The sequence below is a fragment of the Bos indicus genome, chromosome 18 (assembly GCF_029378745.1).
Source record: "Bos indicus isolate NIAB-ARS_2022 breed Sahiwal x Tharparkar chromosome 18, NIAB-ARS_B.indTharparkar_mat_pri_1.0, whole genome shotgun sequence".
NCBI lineage: Eukaryota > Metazoa > Chordata > Mammalia > Artiodactyla > Bovidae > Bos > Bos indicus.
The window spans coordinates 48,473,639-48,492,861 of record NC_091777.1 but is presented as its reverse complement, the minus strand read 5'-3'; the positions used below and the strand labels follow the sequence as shown (position 1 = coordinate 48,492,861).

The 19,223-nt window shown below is 52.5% G+C and overlaps 1 protein-coding gene across 4 annotated transcripts in view; it reads right to left on the bottom strand.

Annotated features, from left to right (window-relative positions):
- SIPA1L3 (signal induced proliferation associated 1 like 3) overlaps window positions 1-19,223 on the bottom strand; it is a 253,341-nt gene that overhangs the window by 37,453 nt on the left and 196,665 nt on the right. For all 4 annotated transcript variants that reach the window (XR_011561757.1, XM_070771991.1, XM_070771992.1 and 1 more), the window contains 3 exons: window positions 13,657-13,784; window positions 8,086-8,204; window positions 5,172-5,599 (listed from right to left, as the gene is read on the bottom strand). Coding sequence is in view for 3 of the 4 variants with exons in the window: in XM_070771991.1 (XP_070628092.1) it covers window positions 5,172-5,599; window positions 8,086-8,204; window positions 13,657-13,784 (675 nt within the window). In the remaining variant the exon portion in view is untranslated. The remainder of the gene's footprint in view (window positions 1-5,171; window positions 5,600-8,085; window positions 8,205-13,656; window positions 13,785-19,223) is intronic.

Here is a 19,223-nt window from a genome sequence, read left to right as displayed (position 1 = left end):
TAGCCTCCTGACATGAGCAGTCGCCAGCACTGTCCCGGACCTTTGTCTCCTCCCTTCTTACGTCCTGGCAGTACCACTGCTGACACATCCACAGCTGCTCTGCCCTCTGCTCTGCCTAGGCCCCCTTCCTCCCTTCTCACTGATGTCTCAGCCTCAGACCCATCCCTGACACTTCTCCAATCCTGCCTCCAGCACCATCTTTCAAAACATCTATCTGCCTGTGTCATCCTTTCTGCTGAAACACTTCCTTGCTGCCCACAGCTCTTAGGACTAAGTCCAAACTCTGTGCTGTGGCTGACAGGGCCTTGCGTGGTCTGGCCCCTGCCAAGCTCCTCAGGTTCCCATCAGCTGCCCTCCCAATTTCCATCTTTGAGCCAAGGGGTCTGTGACTGGCAGGCACCCACCCTCCTCCCCACCCCAGGGCCTTTGCACTTGCTATTTCTGCTCATAGGGACGCTTTCTCCATACATCACCTTTCCATTTTGTCTTAAAAAAATTTGTAAAATAGCCCACATATAGCAAAGTGTACAAAACATATATGTAGAATTTAACAAACAGTTACAAAGCAAACGCCCACATAACCGCATCAAGATGAAATCAGTTCCCCAGAAGCCGCTTTACCTGCTCCTTCCTCCTTAACCCTCTGCTCCTTGGTAGAAATGACTCCTCCTCAGGGAAATTATCCCTTCCCGCCACCCCACCCACCCCGTTAGATCAGACACCCCTCCAGCCATGCATCACATCCCCTCAGATCCCAGGAGGTTTGCCCTGCAGGCACTCCCCTAGCATAATTCATTCACTGCTTTTGTAATTATTTGCCTGCTGTCTCCCCCAGCACCCTGTTCCAGGAGAGCTAGGGAACCTGTTTGAGGCAGAGAGCAGTGCATACACTTGGTGCCTGCTACATGAATGAGCAAGAAGTGCTGGGCTACGAAGGCCCCAGAAGGAGACACAAGGGCAGCCATGGAGTGCTCGTGCCTGCCTGCGGGGAGCCGACTGGGCAGCAGGGTGTCATTCTGGCCCTGCCCCAGGGAAGGGACCTATGACAGCAGAAGCATAGAGCTGCCCTGAGCGAGGGGCAGTGTGCAGCCAGTGGCAGTCAGAGGCACATGTGGGCCCCTTGAGCACAGGTGCTCAGCGACCTTCTGGGAAGACAGTGGGAGGGCCAGCGGGGTGAGTGGGACTGCACACCCGCTGTCTGGAACACTCCGCCCTCCTTATTCCCAGGAGCTCAGCCTCTTTTCTCCAGGGAAGCTCCCCCGACAATGTCAGGCCCCTCCTCTGGGCTGCCACACCCCGAGGGCTTCCCTCACCCTGGCCTGGCCACTATGGGCTGTCACTGGAGGTGGATGTGCCGCCCACATTGACTGTGAACACTAAGGGCTCTGTCCCTAAATAGATGCTGATGCTCAGGTTGTCAGGACAGGGTCATGCTTTGAGTTTGTGACAGCCTCAGGGCTTTAGGGACAGTCAGGGCCTCAGATGGACTTTCCAGGAGACGTGGGTTCAATCCCTGGGTCAGGAAGATTCCCCCTGAAGAAGCGAATGGCTAGCTACTCCAGTATTCCTGCCTGGAGAATCCCATGGATAGAGGAGCCTGGTGAACTATAGTCCATGGGGTCGCAGAGAGTTGGATACGACTTAGCAATTGAGTACGCATTCAGGGTCTTAGGGATAGAATCAGGGCCTTGGTTAGGGACAGCTTCAGGCTATTAGTGAGAGGGTCAAGCTTTAGTTAGGGACAGTTTGGGACATGAGTTAGAAATAGCTCGGGTCCTTAGTTAGGGACAGTGTCAGGACCTTAATGACAGCATCAGGGTCTCAGCTAGGGACACTGACATGGCCTTAGTTAGGGACAGTGACTAGGCCCCATTGTACAGATGAGGAAACTGAGGCCCAGAGAGGTTCAGTCATTTGTCCAAAGCCACACAGCCAAGACAAGGCAGAGGCAGGGCTCAAACCCCAGTGGGCTGACTCTGGAGTTCACACTCTCCTCGACTGTGAATATGTTTATTTCTTTAAATCAATTAATTTTCTTAACTTGTCCAAGGCAGTATCTGTAAAATCAGGGGATGGGTTGATAACACTTTTCCTAATAACCATTTAAAATAAAACATTTTCCTCCTCGCACCACCCAAATTACCTTGAGCACCCCATTTTGGAAAAGGCTGCTCCACACTAAAGCCTGGTTGCCTAGGAGAAAACTTCAGGAAGCAGCTTTAATGAGTAGATAAGAATGATTTGCAATTAGCATCAATTGTCTGCATGCAAATTAAAGCTCCCAACCACAGGGCCCTCTTTTGAAGCGGTGCCTCTCCCATTTTACTCCCTTCATTTCTGGGTTCAGCAAATCCTTCTCTCAGACACAGGGTAATTTTATACCCACTCCTCCTGCCTCAGCCATGGTCTACTCCCCAGCACCGCTGCTTTTATAGCACACATTCCAAAACCCTTCAGCTACTCAGCTTTACTACTGTAGGCCTGTGCCCAGCAGGGGAGACCTGGGCACACCATGGCAGCGAGTCCCTCTTGGTGGGTGCCCTTAGACGTGTCTCAATGATGACCTGATTCTAATCTGTCTCCCTCAGCAGATGGTGGGTGAGGGGAGGGCAAGGCGTCTCATCTGAATTTGCGTGTTCCTTCTCCTCAGCGCTCAGCCTAGAACCTGGGACGAAACAAGTCCCTGAGAGATATTTGTGAATGAAAAGAATGGGTAGATAAATGAATGAAGGAGCTGTTCAAAAGAGCCCGTGAGCTCAAATGATTCAGATCTATCTATCTAAGGACTTCCCTGGTAGTCCAGCGATTAAGATTCTGCCTTGCAATGCAGGAGACGTGGGTTCGACCCCTGGTCTGGGAACTAAGATCCCACATGTCGAGGAGCAACTAAGCCCGTGTGCCACTACTACTGAGCATGTATGCCTCAACTGCAGAGCTCAAGCACTCTGGAGCCCGAGAACCTCAACGAAAGATACTGTGTGCTGTGACTAAGACCTGACACAGCCAGTAAATAAATAAATTAAAAAAAAAAGAGATCTGTCTAGTGAGGCAGACTGTGACAGACTTAAGTCTCCGGGAGACCCTTCCTCTCCACACTCACCTTTCTCCTGGCTCCTGACTCCAGGAGCGCTGAGGCCAGGGTGAGGGACAGCACTGACACGCGAGCACTCCCAAACACGGAGGTTTCCAAACCGGTCAGTGTCAGTAGCCCCTGGGTCTTAGAATCTAGTTATACTTGAATCACTAAGCTCCAGGACCCTCAGACTACGGTATATTTTTCTTTCTAGCCAACGCCAGTCTCTCAAATACTGGCTTTCGAGTGACGAGCAGCAGAACCCGAGTTTGGTAAGACCACTGTGAGGTCATGCGATCCCTGAAGGAGGTAGCGAGCAGCACTCAAACATTCTGAATGGACTAGACTGGACTAAAGGACTTTGCACCATCACACTAAGGACTTTGAGGAAGATTTTTGCTCTACCTTTTTAAAAAATATATTTTTTTTGACCATGTCTTGTGGCCCATGGGATCTAGTTCCCTGACCAGGGATCCAACCCTTGCATTTGAAGCAGTCTTAACCACTGGACCACCAACGAAATACTGCTTCACCTTTAAAAAAAAAACCCAAACATTTCTACACAGACCAAGACCTGGGTCCAGCGGGGGCTGTGGTCAAGGAGGCCCGAGGCAACTGCCAGGTGCGTGTGTTCTGTGCGGAGATAGGCTCAGGTCTGGGCACTGGCCAATGTGTTAGGAAGCCAAGGGAGATGAAGATCCCTAATGTGGTCCTGGCCCCTGAACAGGTGCGGTCAGGGAAGGGAAGGGAAGGGAGGCGTCCACACTGTGGACCTGGGAAGGTGGACCCGGGAAGGTGGACCCACACACTCAGGGGTCCACACTGGGGGCTGCAGCACTGTACTCACTGCCCGGGGCCGCAGACCTCAGAGGGCCCCTGGATCAGGCTGACTCCTGTGACGCAGAATGACTGTTACGGGAGGCACTTCATCGCTTCCATCAGATTCTCAAAGTGTATGCGGTGCACAGGCTTCCCAGAGGGCGCTAGTGCTATAGCGCCTGCCTGCCAATGCAGGAGACTTAAGAGACACGGGTTGGATCCCTGGGTCGGGAAGATCCCCTGGAGGAGGGCATGACAACTCACTCCAGTATTCTTGCCTGGAGAATCTCATGGACAGAGGAGCCTGGCGGTCACAGAGAGTCAGACACCACTGAAGCTACTGAGCACACACACACCCACGTGGTAGACTCCAGGTTGTTGGTTAGTCAACGCCTGCTTGTTCTCACGTACTCCCGCCTGCCTCTCTACCAGTGGTTCTCAAAGCACGGTCTGGGGACCAACAGCATCAGCACCGACACAGAACCCTGTACAAATGCACATTCTCAGGCCCTGCCCAGTAGGTCAGGGGAATGTGTGTTGAACAGCCCTCCAGTGGAGACCATCTGGGGTCCACACTGCCCTTTACTATGGAGGCTGGAAGGCTAAGCCAAGATTCCCCAGACTTCCTTGCAGCTAACATGGCCAGGGGACACTGCCTGTGGAAGCGTTCTGGGAAAGCTTTTGCTTTTTCCACAGTTAGGGAGCAACAAGGATGCTGCCATCTCCCTCTGTTCTCTGCCCCCAGGCCTCTTAGGGGCACCACAGCCACGTGGAGACCAGGAAGTCACAGCTAGTATGAGGATGACGACGGAGCAGGAAGACACAGGGTGCCAGGTCTCAAGGCCCTCCCTGAGCTGCTGCTGTACCAGCCCAGCTCTGCCCTCCCTGGACTTCCCAACGGGGAACTGTTAAATCTCTATTTGCTCAAGCCTCTGTGGGTCTGGTTTTCTGTTACCTTCAGCCAAATGCACTCCTAATAGAAAGAGTGTGTGACTCCCAGTAGGCATAAAAACTACTGGTCTTGGGAAATAGAAAAGGGAAAGAGACTGAGGGTCAGCGTGACCCAGAGACAGACAGTCAGGGATTTTCCTTCCTCTACTGAGATCCTTAAAGGCCACGGGATGGGTAGCCAGGGGTGGTCCATGGTAAGCAAACTAATGTGTGAGCACACCCATCTGTGAGCATACTTCTGGGGAGGGGAGCTCCACCATCAGGACCGTGGGGGATGTGGAAGGTGGTCAGAACCCCTGAAGAACCCGGGCTAGATGTGGAGCCTTACCTGGACTGCCTGGATGGGTCGCGGCTGCCCCCGGCCAGGCCCGTTGGGGTGCTGGAGCCTGAGGAGTACAGCTTCGGTCGGTAGCCCTTGTTCTGTCCAGTGATGCCCGGGGCAGGCGAGACCTCCCGCCGCCGGTCTGCTTGGTGAGACCGCCCGGTGGCCTCGCGCCCACCCCCGCAGAGGCCCATGCTTCCCGGGGGCTTGTGCGGCTTGGCCGGTCGAGGTGTCTTGGCCAGAGACATGCAGCTGGGGCTAGAGGTGTAGAGGGTGGTATCGATGCCACTGTCACTAGAGCCGCCCTTGGAGAGAGGGTCTTGCTCTGGCTCCAGGGGGTCCAGGGGGTCGAACCAACGGTCATCGCTGTGGCTGCTGGAAGCGTTGCTGGAGAGGGTATTGCTGCTGGAATGACTGGAGTACTGGGGCTCCCCCTGGAAGGAAGGAGAACTGTGTCATTATTCCTAGACCCCAGGTTGGGGGCAACCTACCCTCCCACTGGGGTTTGCCTCACAGCTGAGTGTGAACCCTGGAGCCAGACGGCTTTGAACTCTGGCTCTCCGACTTACTGACCTTGGTACCTCAGGCCATTGATTGAACTTCCCTGTGCCTCAGTTTCTACATCTGTGAAATGGGCTGACAATAACCCTGCTCCATGGGGTGGCTCAGAGGGATAAACAACACTGCCTACGTAACGTGCTGCCAGCACTAAGCTCAGCGTGTCTGGAGCTGAGCTCCTGGCCTTCCCTCCTGAATTCGCCTCTTCCTCGTCTCCTAAGGGCACCTCTGTACTTTCAGCTGTCCTTACCCAAGAGCTGTGGAGGCACTCTGGATCTTGCTTTTGCTCTCACACCCATATCTAGTCCAACAGCAAATCTTGTTGCCTGTGTCTTCAAAACAGATCCAAACCTGCCAGCTTGCCTCCCTTCAAGACTCCACCCTGGTCCTGTCCGCCACTGCTTCCCGCTGGACCACGGCAGCGGCCTCCTCCCGTCTGTCTCCCCTCATCCCTGGCCCCCAAGCTGTGCCCTACATGCAGCCAGGGACAGGCTGTGAACACTCATGTCCATTCACATCTGTTCCCTGCTCAGAACCCTCCTCCTCACTCTGGAAAAGCCAGAGTCCTCCCCGTGGCCCCTGGGGCCTGAATGAGCTGGCTCCAGGTTCCAGTCTCTAACTTTATCTCCTTCTCCCTCTCTCTGGATCACTCCGTTCCAGCCACACTGACCTCCTCGCTGTTCTGAGCACGCCGGGCGCACTGTTCTCTCAGGGCCTTTGCACTTGCTGTTTCCTCTGCTTGCAACGCACTTCCCTCAGATGATTTTCCTGGGTTGCCTCTTACTTCAAGGTTTTGTTTACAGGTCACCTCCTCGAAGGCCTTCTCTGACCACCTCATCCTAAAGCAGCTGTGCCTGACACTCTCTTCTCCCTTGACTCTTTCTTTTGCGGTAAGAATCAGTTCTCACCACTATATAATGAATCTGTTTCTCTGCTGACTGCTTGTTGCCCACATTGGAAAGTCAACCTTGTGAGCACAGGGGCTCACCTGTCCTCTTCATCCCTGGGGTCCCAGTACCTGGACCATGGTACATGCTCATTATTCACTCACTGAACGAACGGATGTGAAGAGACTGCCAAGTTCTCAGTCTCCTCCCGGGCACACAGGACTACATCCCCCAGCTCCCCTTGCAGTGATGTGTGGCCACGTGACAGCATCCTGGCCAATCGAACATTACAGGAGGACGTCATTTATGCCATTTGTCTAGGTCTGAGCCACAAAACGTCCTCTCTCCCTCACCTGCTGGAAAGAGGCAGGGGCCCGGTAGAGGGCTCTGGTGCCCCGAGGCTACAAGAGGGAGGGAGCCTGGGTTCCTGAATCCTGCAGAAAGCTGCTTGCTGAACACCCACACTGAACCGATACATGAGAGGGGAATAAACTTCTATTATGTGAGGCCACTGGGACCTGGGGACTGTCTGTTATGGCAGTTTGTCGTTTAGTCGTTCAGTCGTGTCCAACTCTCATGACCGCGTGGACTGTAGCCTGTCGGCCTCCCCTGTTCGTGGGATTTTCCAGGAGAGAATATTGGAGTGGGGTGCCACTTCCTCCTCCAGGGGATCTTCCCAATCCAGGGACTGAACTCGTGTTTCCTGCATTGGCAGGAAGATTCTTTACCACTCAGCCACCTGGGAAACAGTTAAACTACTGCTAAAGATTGAACAGTCTGTGTCCCCAACATGCATACACTGAATTCTAATCTCTGATGGGATGGTATTGGGAGGAAGGGCCTTTGGAAAATGATTAGGTTATGAGGGTGGAGCCCTCATGAATGAGATTACAAATCCCTATGTATTTTCATGTATTTATCCTATATATGTTTATACAGTCCTCATGAAGGAGGTTATAAAGTCCATATATATGTGTATTTATATCCTTAAAAAAGATTTCACAGAGAGCTCCTTTCACACATGAGGTGAGGTGAAGGCTGTCCATGAACCAGGAAGCAGGTTCTCATCAGACACCGAATCTGCCTGTGCCTCAACCTGGGACTGTCCAGCCTCCAGAACTAGCAGAAATCAGTAACTGCTGTTTATCAGCCACCCAGTCTGTGGTGTTTTAGTTAGGGCAGCCGAGCTGGTGAAGACTCCCACCATGGCTGATGGAATGAGGAAATCGTGGCTTGAAGGGGTGAGTGATTTGCTCAAGATGAGATGGATGGTGGGGGCTGGAGCCAGGATGCACCACTGGCTGGGTCTAATTCCAGACCAGGCATTTAGCCCCTGCTGGAGTGGAAGGGGGCGGAGGAGGAGCACGCCCAGGTGAAGCTGTGAAGATGTCCAGCTGTCAGCAGCCAGGGCGGGCCAGGCAGCTGGCTCCCACGGCCATGGCTCCCCAGGGTTGGCGGGCGGGGCCCAGACTCACCTTGGAATGCCTGTTGGGGGAATCTTTGCCTGCTGCGTCCTGCCTGGAGGCATGCTTGCTCCCGTTGCTTCCAGCCATGGCTGAGAGCCGGGCCTGGGCGGGCACATGCCACAAAGGCTCTGCAGTGCAACAGGAGACGCACCAGTGGTTAGAAGTGACTCAGACATTCACCTGAAGGATCTGGCGCTACATGTGGTTTTGATGGTCCCATTCCTCTGCAGCTTGTCTACTTAGCTTGTGACCATGACACTGCCATGACCCCCATCCACTCAGGTCTTGGGGTCTAGCAACACTCATGAACAGAGCATTTACTGAGCACTTACTGAGTGCCAGGCACCATGCTAGTGCTTTACATAGCTTAACTTAGTGAAGCCTTATTATAACAACTCTCAACCCTCAAAGGAGGTTGAGCATATTTTCATCCTTCTTGGCCACCTGGATTTTCTATTTTATAAATTATTTGTCCATATCCTTTATAAATTTTTCTATGGAACTGACCACTTTCTGGTGAGCAGGGTTCTTTTTTCTTTTTCTGTTGGCCACATCGCATGGCATACAGGATCTTAGTTCCCTGATCAGGGACTGAACTGCTCCCCCCACCCCCGTCCCCCACCGCGGTGGTGGTGCAGTCTTAACCACTGGACTACCAGGAAGTCCCTGAACAGGGTTCTTTATATATGCAAGGTAGCATTCCTTTGTTGGTTAACCTTGCACAACTTTTTTGGTTAAATGGAAGTAGAATCATAATAAGCGTTGTCTGACAATTTAACTCTCACTTTACAGATAAATACACTGACACTTGCTTTTTGCTGTGTATCGTATCTTCAGGACACATGTTCACATAACTGAACTGGAAGTTTTCTTATTTTTAACAGCTGCAGAGTTTTCCATCATTGAATGGACATTAATTATTTAACCAGTTTCCTACTGATGGATATTCAAGTTATTTTCAATTTTTCTTAACATTTTGGTGGCCTTTTCTCTACATTCAACTTTGAGTAAGTGTGGAATTGTGTCTGGGACAGAATTCTCCAAGTGAAATGGCTGGTTCAAAGGTGAAACAGGTTTAAAATCATGATGGCTGCTATGGGTGTAAATTAGTCTAAACTCCCAAGGCTGGTCAATGTGCCTGAATGGAGCATCAGATCTTAAAAAAACACACCACCTCTGGGAAGAATGGATACATGCTGAGTCTCTCTGCTGTCCACCTGCGACTATCATATCATCGTTCCTTTTTTACAAAATGATGGTTTTTGGCTGTGCTTCACTGCTGCGCGCAGGCTTTACCCAGCTGCGGCGAGCAGGGCCCACTCTCTAGTCGTGGCGCGTCGGGTTCTCACTGCAGGGGCTTGTCTTATAGAGCATGGGCTCTACAGCGTGGGCTTCAGTAGTTTTGGCACACAGCTTTAGTGACCTCTTGGCATGTGGGATCTTCGCAGATCAGGGATCAAACCCGTGTTTCCTGCACTGGCAGGTGGATTCTTTATCACTGAGCCACCAGGGAAGTCCCTATCACAACACTGTTAATTGGCTATACTCCAACATAAAATAAAAAGTTAAACACACATACAAACACACAATCTAAATGGAGGGCTAATTAATATCTATCAAACTTATAAATGCACAATGCGTTAACAGAGGACCCAAACCCCGGTGGTCTAATCCCAGAGCTCACACTTTTGATCAGTGCTGTAGTTAAAATACTCATAATAATGCTAATTATTACTAAGCACAAGTTCTGTGTCCAGTATTACTATAAGTGCTCTGCCTGCATCACCTTGCTAAAACCACCCAGTGATATTATAAGGTGGACATTAGTACCAGTTTAATAGATGAAGGAGAACATCAAGACTCAGAAAGGTTAAATAACTGGTCCAAGGTCACACAGAACTTCAGGCCTATGCTCTCAACTGTGCTTCCCCAGCGACAACGTTATCAACAGTGCAGAGTAAGCGCTCCGGAAGCTGGAGTCGTCATTCTCTTAATGATGGGCTGGGTCCTGTGCTGGGGCTGGACAGGTGTGATCTCACTGGATCCCAAAACCACCCTGCAAGGAGAGACACTTAGGGTGTCCACTGCAGAAGGAGGACCTGAGGCTGGGAGATGAGGTCATCACCAAGGTCATACAGCTGACTCAGAACTTCCCACCAGGCCCATCGGAGCCTGAGTTCACCACCATACACACACCGCTGTCCCTGTTGCAACCGTAGGGGGCTCTAGGCCCATGTTCCTGCTGGGGAAGGTGGGCGTGGAGGGCCAGGCAGGGCACTCAGGGACACAGAGAGAGCAGCCTGACTGGACACAGTCGAGGGTGTCACTGCCCACTATGTCCATCTGCTTCATCCTCCAGAGATGCTTTTCCTCCTTGGAGGCATCCGAGATGCCCAGGAAGCACTGGTGTGCTGGGAGGAGGGCCGAAAATGCCAGGAGACCACGTTTCTGCAGAGAGCCAAGCCTGTGGCAGTCACACTCAGCTTTTCTACCACCTAGGACACCATGGCTCCCACATTTCTGTCTCTGGCGGGACATCTCCCCACGACTTCAGCCTCGTACATACAGCTGCCCACACACCTCCATGGAGTGTCTACCAGGCACCCCCTACTGGACATGGCCAAAGCCAGCTCCTTATCTTCCCCTAAACCTCCATCTCTCGTCTCCTCTGTCCTTTTGGCTGCTCAGGTCAGAAACCAGTTATCATCCTTGAACCTCAGGAAATCCTAACTTTACCTCCAAAGAACTGTATCCAGAACCTGCCCATGTTTCGCCCTCCACTGGCCCCGCCCCATGCGAATCTGTAGTCAGAGGGACTCTGTGAACACCTAGTCAGATCCCATCCCCCTCTGCTCAGAAGAGCTGAGCCCCGTGGTTCTGAGTAAAGGACAAAGTCCCCGCTGTCCCCGCCACCTACCTGGCCTCATTTCCCACCACTTCTCTAGCCCTTCGGCCTCTTTCTCCAACGCCAGACCCCCTGCCACCCAGGGTTCTTCGCTCACCAGTTCCCTTTCCCTGGAATGTTCTCCCAGCTGTCTCCCTCACACTCTTCTAGCCTCTCCTGAAATGTGATTTGTTCAGAGACCTCCTCAGACCCCACAAATTACTCCCCAGGCACTGTGCTTGTTTCCAGTTAATACTCAGCTCGCACTGTGGGTGAGGGACTATGGTGGTATCTGCAGCAGGCATGGGTCAAGGAGGGGTTCTATTATAGAACCAGTAGGTCCTGGTCCAAATTTCAATGCAGCTACTCACCAGCCGGGACCTCAGACAAGGGACGCCCTTTCAGGACCTCACCTTCCTAGTTTCTAAAATGGGGTGGTCACAGCGGCCCCTCTGTTGTGTTCCTGAGATGATTAAACAGAAGGGAGTGTGGAGCACCCGCAACTGCTACTGTTGTTGTGACCACAGTCACCTGACCAGGGCTGGGCACTCCCTGACATCCATCCCCTCTGCCGGATCCCCCCACCCTGGAGCTTGAATACACTCTGGACTTTATGGTGACTTCTGAGCATAGACCACCCTGATCTGTGAGGGTGCAGGGAAATGTCGGCCAACTTACAAGGCCTCAAGGCAGTAAGAGGGGAATAGGGTTATGGGGGACTGAAGACGGAAGGAAGGAGGGCCCATGGAGAGCTTCTGTGAACCCCCTTATCTGGGGCCCATAGTGAATAGTGAATGCTGGGGAAGTTACCTCCCCACTTACACCCTGGTGTAATGACATCTCCCAGCAACAGGTTTCTCTTTTTCTCAGCTGGGTGGGGAGGAGGAAGCGAACCTGTCTGTGTGGGAGCAGAGACCACAGACCTGCGGGTGGGATCAAGCGTGCTGAGCCGAGGAGCGAGCCGTGTCTGCAGGCCCCGGAGGCAGCGGACATGGGGAGAGTGTAGTCGGGAAGGGGGCAACCTGCTTGGCTGAAGTCCAACTGTTGTCCCTGGTTTAACAGAACCATGGACTGCTGAAGCCCACGTGCTGCAGCTACTGAAGCTTGCGTGTCTAGAGCCTGTGCTCGCAACGAGAGAAGCCACCGCAACGAGAAGCCTGTGCACTGTAATGAAAAGTAGCCCTCGCTCTCCACAACTAGACAGACCACACAGCAACGAAGATTCAGTGCAGCCCAAGACAAAGGAAGGGAGGAGGAAGAAAATTTAAGAAAAAGAGACACATACAGAGGGAGAGAACCATGGCGTGGAGGTGCTGAGGAATTCTCCAGGCTGCCCACCCTGGGGAACGGGGTGCATGCGCCTCTCTCCTTGCCCCACAGCACCTGGGGGGTAGCCAGTGACGTGCAGACATGGTCAACCCCCACGAGAACTGCCTGGATATTCTCACCCACTGTGGGGACATCTCCATCTCCTCCCCCTCCGGGGTTAGCACCTTCTGATTCGTCATTGATTTTCTTTCTTTTGAACCCACCTATCACCTGCTGGTTCTCATAGTTTAAAGAGGCTAAAAGCTTTGTTAGGAGACATCACGTTGAAGATATTCATCCAAGGGGTACATGCCATGATTAATACTTATACACAGGAGAGTACACATATGAGAAGATGTTTAGTCTCACCAGGCATCAGAAAAATGCAAATGAAACACACAGTGTGGCACCACTGTGTGCCCACCAGGAAGGCTGGAACGAGAAAGGCTGGGGAGGCCCGGGCCACTCAGAACTCTCTCTGTCGCTGGTGGGAGTGGGAACTGGTTTGACAATCTCTTAGAAAGTTAAATGCCTAACCCAGCAATTCCACTCTTGGGTATATTCCCTGCAGAGACGTGAGCACATCTTCAGAAAAGGCAGGTACAAGGATATTCCTGGCCGCACTGTTCTAAGCAACCCCAAACTGGTCCAATCCAAATGTCCTTCAAAGCTAGAATGGAGTAAGACATTGGGGTCATTCAGACAGTGGATACACTACTCAGATCTGCACTGCGACAGTCACATGGCTGGCCCTCACCAACACAGTACTGAGCCACAGCAGTCACATACATGTACGCACACACAGTGTGTCCAGTGGGAATCGGTGTTCCATACGCGTGAAGTTTAAAACCAGGCAAGACTAAACCTGGCTGTGAGAAACAGGGTGTGGTGGCCTTTGGGGGTGCTGACTGGGAGGGCTGGCCATGTCTCTCTCGCCCTGGGTGTGGAACAGGGGTGTGTTCACTTTGTGATTATATTATCACACGAGGTGCTCTGGATTTGGGCTCGTGTCTCAGCATCACCATTGAGAAACAGCATCGGAGGCTTTCTGTAATGAGCAGTCAGGACACTGCCGGTTCTGCTCAGCCCCCCACCCCCAGAGGACCACTTTCAGATGTCCCTGGCAGTCCCCTCCTCCGTGTTGCACATCTGTGCTCCAACTCCTGACTGACAGCAACGGCAGACCCCGCCTGCTGATGCCCCGTCTGGACGGACACGGATCCAGCTCACTGGTCCCAGGTACCTTCTCTAACCTTACATGGTGCACTTACAGCTTGCTTTCGTGTTTTATCCATCACTGACAGGGGGAGGGGCTTCACCCGTCACACTGTGAGTAACGGGTCATGCAGGGTGGGGCCACGGGCACGGCTGGCCTGGGGGTGCCCTACCTGGCTTCTGACGCTCCATGGTGCTCTCCTGGCTGGTCAGGCCACCTGATGAGGAGTCGCCGCTGGATGTCCCGTCGTGGCTGAAGTGGGGATCGAAAGACAGCAGAGGGTGTGGGGCGGCCGTGTACCTGCAGAGGAGCGAGAGCAGGCGGGCACAGGGTGAAAGGCTGGTGTGTCAAAAACCACCTGAGGCCGAGACTTGCTCGCTGGGGGTTTTAAATACCCGGAAGGCTCCTTGAGGCTGGGAGGCTGGATGAGTAAGCCTGGAAACGTGCTATTAACTGCGGGTCAGGAATGAGCTCTGTCCGGGAAGCATGCCAGGGAGCCGGTGGCGGCACGGCGCATGGGGCCAGGTGGGGTCTTCAAGGAAAGGGCGGGGGCAGAAGCCACTCAGGACCCTAGGCTCCTCTAGAGTCCCATTTCTTTTTTCAGCTGCACCACACGGCATGTAGGATCTTAGATCCCTGACCAGGAATTGCCCCCTGCATTGCAAGCACGGAGTCCTAATCGCTGGACTGCCAGGGAAGTCCCCGGGGTTCTGTTTCTTGGCTACAAAACGGGGTGAGCTGCTGTCAGCAGCCCCTACTCCTAGGCTGGTCTTGGGCTCCCTCTCTCTCTGATGGAAGAGGGCAAAACAAGGCAGCCATTTGTAGGTCCAGGAGGCCTGGAAGTGGGCCGCTTGGGGGATCAAACCTCTCCTCGGCCTCCTGCCCAGCCAGGTCCAGTCACTCCCTCGCCCCAACAGTTTCCCAAGCTGTCAAGAGGCAACTGCAGTGTCTTTCCTTGTAGGACTGAACGCGTTCCTGTGTGCCCAGAACTTCTAGCCTGAGGCTGACACGTGATACAGCGGGCTGAGGGGCCGGAACCGAGTCTGTCTGTCTCTCTGCTGGAGGAAGGGGCTGCAGGCGAGAGGTTGAGGGCTCAGGAGTCAGCACGAGGCAGGTCTGGGCCCAATCCTAGCTCCATCCCTCACTAGCTACGTGACCTTGGCTGGGCAAGTGCTTATCAGCTTGAGCTGCGGTTTTCCCACCTGAAAAATGACATTTTCTACTACACAGGGTTGTGGAGGGATGGAATAACAAAGCTGTCTCCTAGAGAGAGATTCTCCTGGAGGCGGGCCCTGCAGACCCACAGGCAAGGCCTGAGATTTAACAGAGGGACTGGCAAAGGTTCTCTGTGGCCTTGGGTCCCAGTGACATTCTCTGTGAACCCGGAGCCTGTTGGCATCTCCCCAACATCCATTCCACCCTAGATCAGAATCCATCATGGTGGAAACCCTCTCTCTGACTGGGGTTGGTTAGGAAAGACAGAGGACATGTGAGAGGATTTGAGTTATTAAGACTCCCATGAAATACTTCCGATTCTTCACCTGGCAAGCACACGGCAGGACCACTCCGCCAGCCCTTTGAGACTGGCTGGCTGGGGCTGTGTGACGACCAGGGAGTCGTGAGGGGGCCTGGGTCCTAAGAGGTCCACTCGGTGGTGGACCTGAAGTGTAGGTGCAAAATAAACCCCTGTTGATTTGTTGTTATTTGTAGTTGCTCAGTCATGTCCGACTCTGCAACCCCATGGACTGTAGCCTGCCAGTCTCTTCAGTCCATGGGATTTCCCAGGCAAGAATACTGGAGTAGGTTGCCATTTCCTTCTCCAGGGGATATTCCTGACCCAGGCATCAAACTCCTTAGCAGGCAGATTCTTTATCGTGGAATCACCTGGGAAACCCCTTCACTGACTTAAGTCACTGCAATTTTCAGGTGTCTGTTAACCAGCATAACCTGACTGAGATAAGGGAAGTCTGCTGAGAGGTTGTGGGGGAAAGTCTCCTTGCTCCAGAGGGAGATGACAAGGAAAGATGCCCTCTCTTCCTCACCAGACGTTGCCGGGTCCAAATGTGACACCACTTGCAGCTGTCGCCCTCTCCCAACCAGTCTGAGAACAAGGCCAACGCTGAGTGTGGAAGAGAGGGGGCAGAAGAGCCACGGGGCCCCTGATAATGTTGTCAGGGTTCTGGATTAACCTCCATGGGAACTGCTCTGCCTCTGAAACTTCTTTTCTGGGAGATAACAAATTCCTACAATGTTTGGTTACTTGCAGCCAGAAGCATTCCACGGACACGAGTCCTGGACTTTGGAGGAGCCACTGAGCTTCCATTAATCAAGCTGATACTGTGATTGCTCACTTGTTTCCTATGCCTGCACTTGCAACTTGAGAGGGTAATAAACTGGAATCCCTCCCCCAAAGTCCAAAAGAAGAGTTAACTGACTTCTCTGGGGTCCCCCTGCCAGTCCAAAGCCAGGGCTGACTCTGCAAAGACCAACTCTGAGCTCCTGGCTTTCATGTACACAGGCAGCAGAGTGCCGCAGAGGCGCACTGGACTTTCTGAAATCTCATCTTTCCTCACCTGCCAGGAAAACACATATTATCCCCACTTCTCCAGGCCCTCAACTCTAATGCCTCCAGGAAAAAAAAGACACCATTGACAGGTGAATGGATAAAGATGTGGTGTATCTATACGTGTGCGTGAAAGAGACCAAAACTGGGTTGTCTGTAGTGATGCAACTGATGTAAAGTCTGTCATACAGAGTGAAGTGAGAAAGAGAAAGACAAATACCATATATTAATGCACATACATGGAATCTAGACAAAGAATACTGATGAACCTGTCTACAGGGAAGGAATGGAGACACAGATGTAGAGAACGGCTTTGTGGACACGGGGGTGGTGGGAGAAGAGGGTGGGACGACTTGAGAGAACAGTACTGAGATGTGTACCCTACTGTGCGCAGAGCAGACAGCCAGTGGGAAGCTGCCTATAGCATAGGTGGCTCAGCGTGGTGCTCTGCGATGACCCAGAGAGGTGGGGTTGGGCGTGGGGTGTGAGGGAGACTCAAAAGGGAGGAGATAAAATGTATACATATGGCTGATGCAAGCTGCAGAACAGCAGAAACTAACACAACACTGTAAAGCAATTATACACTATTTAAAAACAAAAAAGCATAGGGAGTCTTCACCTTACTGGCTGACTTAGCAGCCAGCCAACCTCCTGGTAAAATGTGACTCCAGTATTGCTGGAAGTTGAAGTGTTGATGTGTTTATTCCATTTTCTCAAAATGCCTGAATCAAATCCTTAGTGCTAAAGGAAAATGGTCAGCAGTTGCTAGGTTTGTAAGAGGCAGGCACAGCAGGTATTTCCCTCAATGTCTATTCTCTGCTTCCACTGTGGTAGCAGAATCCAAACTGTACTGCTGGCAGCAACGCGATGGGTTAACAAACTACATTTCCCAGACTCCCTTGCAGTTCCGGCCAATGAAATTAAAAGCACTGCATGTGACTCCCAGACAATTTCTGGCAGCATGCTATGGGATCTTAGTTCCCCAATCAGGGATTGAACTTAGGCCCTGGCAGTGAAAGAACAGAGTCCTAACCTCTGGATTACTGGGGAATTTCTCGATGGACTATCTTTAGCTGAACAAATGTTTTCAGCTTCATCTCTCAGCTAACTGTCCTCTATCAAGAAAACCTGTACTTTGTTCACTCATGTAATTCTTTCACTAAAAAGCCTTCTTCCCATCCCAATGCAAACTGACTGGCCTACGCTGACCATTTTTTAGGTGCTGAATATGTCCCATTTGGGGCCATCGGTATCACTGCCAAATCCTGGTCAAACTGATGAAACTAGGACATTCCAGCATCTCACCATGCACAGCTCTGGGCAAAACTCCCCAGAAGCAGGCCTGGGCTGCCAGGATCTTTGCTTTGAACTCCCTACTCTGCCACGTAGGAAAGTACCAAGACAGATGTGGAGTCCTGAGGGCAGGGCTCCAGCGTGCTCTGTCAGTCTCCTACACTGATGGGTGGAGCTGGGGATGGGTGCATTATAGGATGGCTGGGTAAAGGGTGGACACACGACGCAGCCATGGTTGGCTGCCACTCCAGGAGGCGCCACCTTCTTAGTCCCTGCTGGTGGAGTCTGGATGCTGCTCTGGCAGCCAACCCTCGCCCACATGACTTGAGCAAATTCTGAGGGTTTGAGCTTCCCTGGTGGCTCAAACGGTAAAAAATCCGCTTGCAATGTGAGAAACCTGGGTTCAGTCCCTGGGTTGGGAAGATCCTCTGGAAGAGGACATGTCAACTCACTCCAGTATTCTTGCCTGGACAATCCCCATGGACAGAGGAGCCTGGTGTGGCTACAGTCCATAGGGTTACAAAGAGTTGGACATGACTGAGCGACTAAGCACACAAGACAATCGTGGGGGTCCCATGTGACCTCACCAGGGCTTAGTTCAGGGGTGGGTAAGTGACCGAGTTCCTTCATCCTTAGAAACAGAGAGCAGTTCTTCCCTCTTCTCCTGCAGGGCACCGGTTCTGCCTAGGGCCACAGCAGCCCTTGTGGGTCATGAGTGGAGTCAGGTCCCTGAGGAAGAACCCACACAACTGACCAGCCCGAGAGCCACCTGCCTCTGGAATTATTACGTGATGATAAATCCCCTTAATGCTCATGCCTTCTTGAGTTAGGTTTTCTGTCTAAAGTCAAATGTTTCAACTTTCCTGGTGGTCCAGTGTACAACAATCTGCCTGCCAACACAGGGGACACAGTTTCTATCCCTGGTCCAGGAACTAAGATCCCATATGCCGTGGGACAACTAAGCCCATGCCTTGCAACTACTTAGTCCACATACAGGAACCGAGAACCTGTGCCAAGAACCAAGAACCATAATGACGATTCAGAGCAGCAACCCCTCCACCACCCCCCATATGTCAAATGCTTCCTAACTGACGGACCACTCTTTATGGAACTGGCAGAGAAAAACAAATGGGGTCCAGGCCAGCCCTGCCGGGTGCTGAGCTGGGTACACAATTCTGTCCTAGCTCTGGGCTGAGCCTGGACTTTGCTCATCTTGCACACAACAGTGGCAAACTCCTGAGGATGAGGATGGCATCTGCAGTTGCTGGCATAACCATGCTTGTGGCAGGGACAGTCAGGACCCTCACGGAGCACTTCCTGTGTGCTGGGCTCAATTCTGAGTGTTCGCAAGAGTTTCCCTCCTTGAATGTTCTCAATGCTGCTCAGGGGCAGACTTTGTGATGGCGTCTCTCATTGCGGGGCACGGGCTCTAGAATGAGTAGGCTTCCATAGTTGCGACATGTGAGCTTGGTGGTTGTGGCTCCCGGGTTCTAAGCCACAGGCTCAGTAGATGTGGCACACAGGCCTAGGTGCTCCGCCGCTGTGGGATCCTCCTGGACCAGGGATCGAACCCGTGTCTCTTGCATTGGACATTGGCAGGTGGACTCCTTATCACTGAGCCACCAGGGAAGCCTTAAGAGTTTTTTATTAAACAGCTAATTTTTTTCTTTTGGGGGCTGTGCTATGCAACATGCAGGATCCTAGTTCCCTGAGTGGGGATTGAACCTGTGCCCCCTTGCAGTGGAATTGTGGAGCCTGGACACTGGACTGCCAGGGAAGTCCCTGAGGCAGACGTTTTACATGTGAGCAAACCTAGGGGCAGAGAGGTGAAGCCCCTGGCCCACACCACACGGCTGATAAAGTGCAGGCCCTCTTGTCTCCCA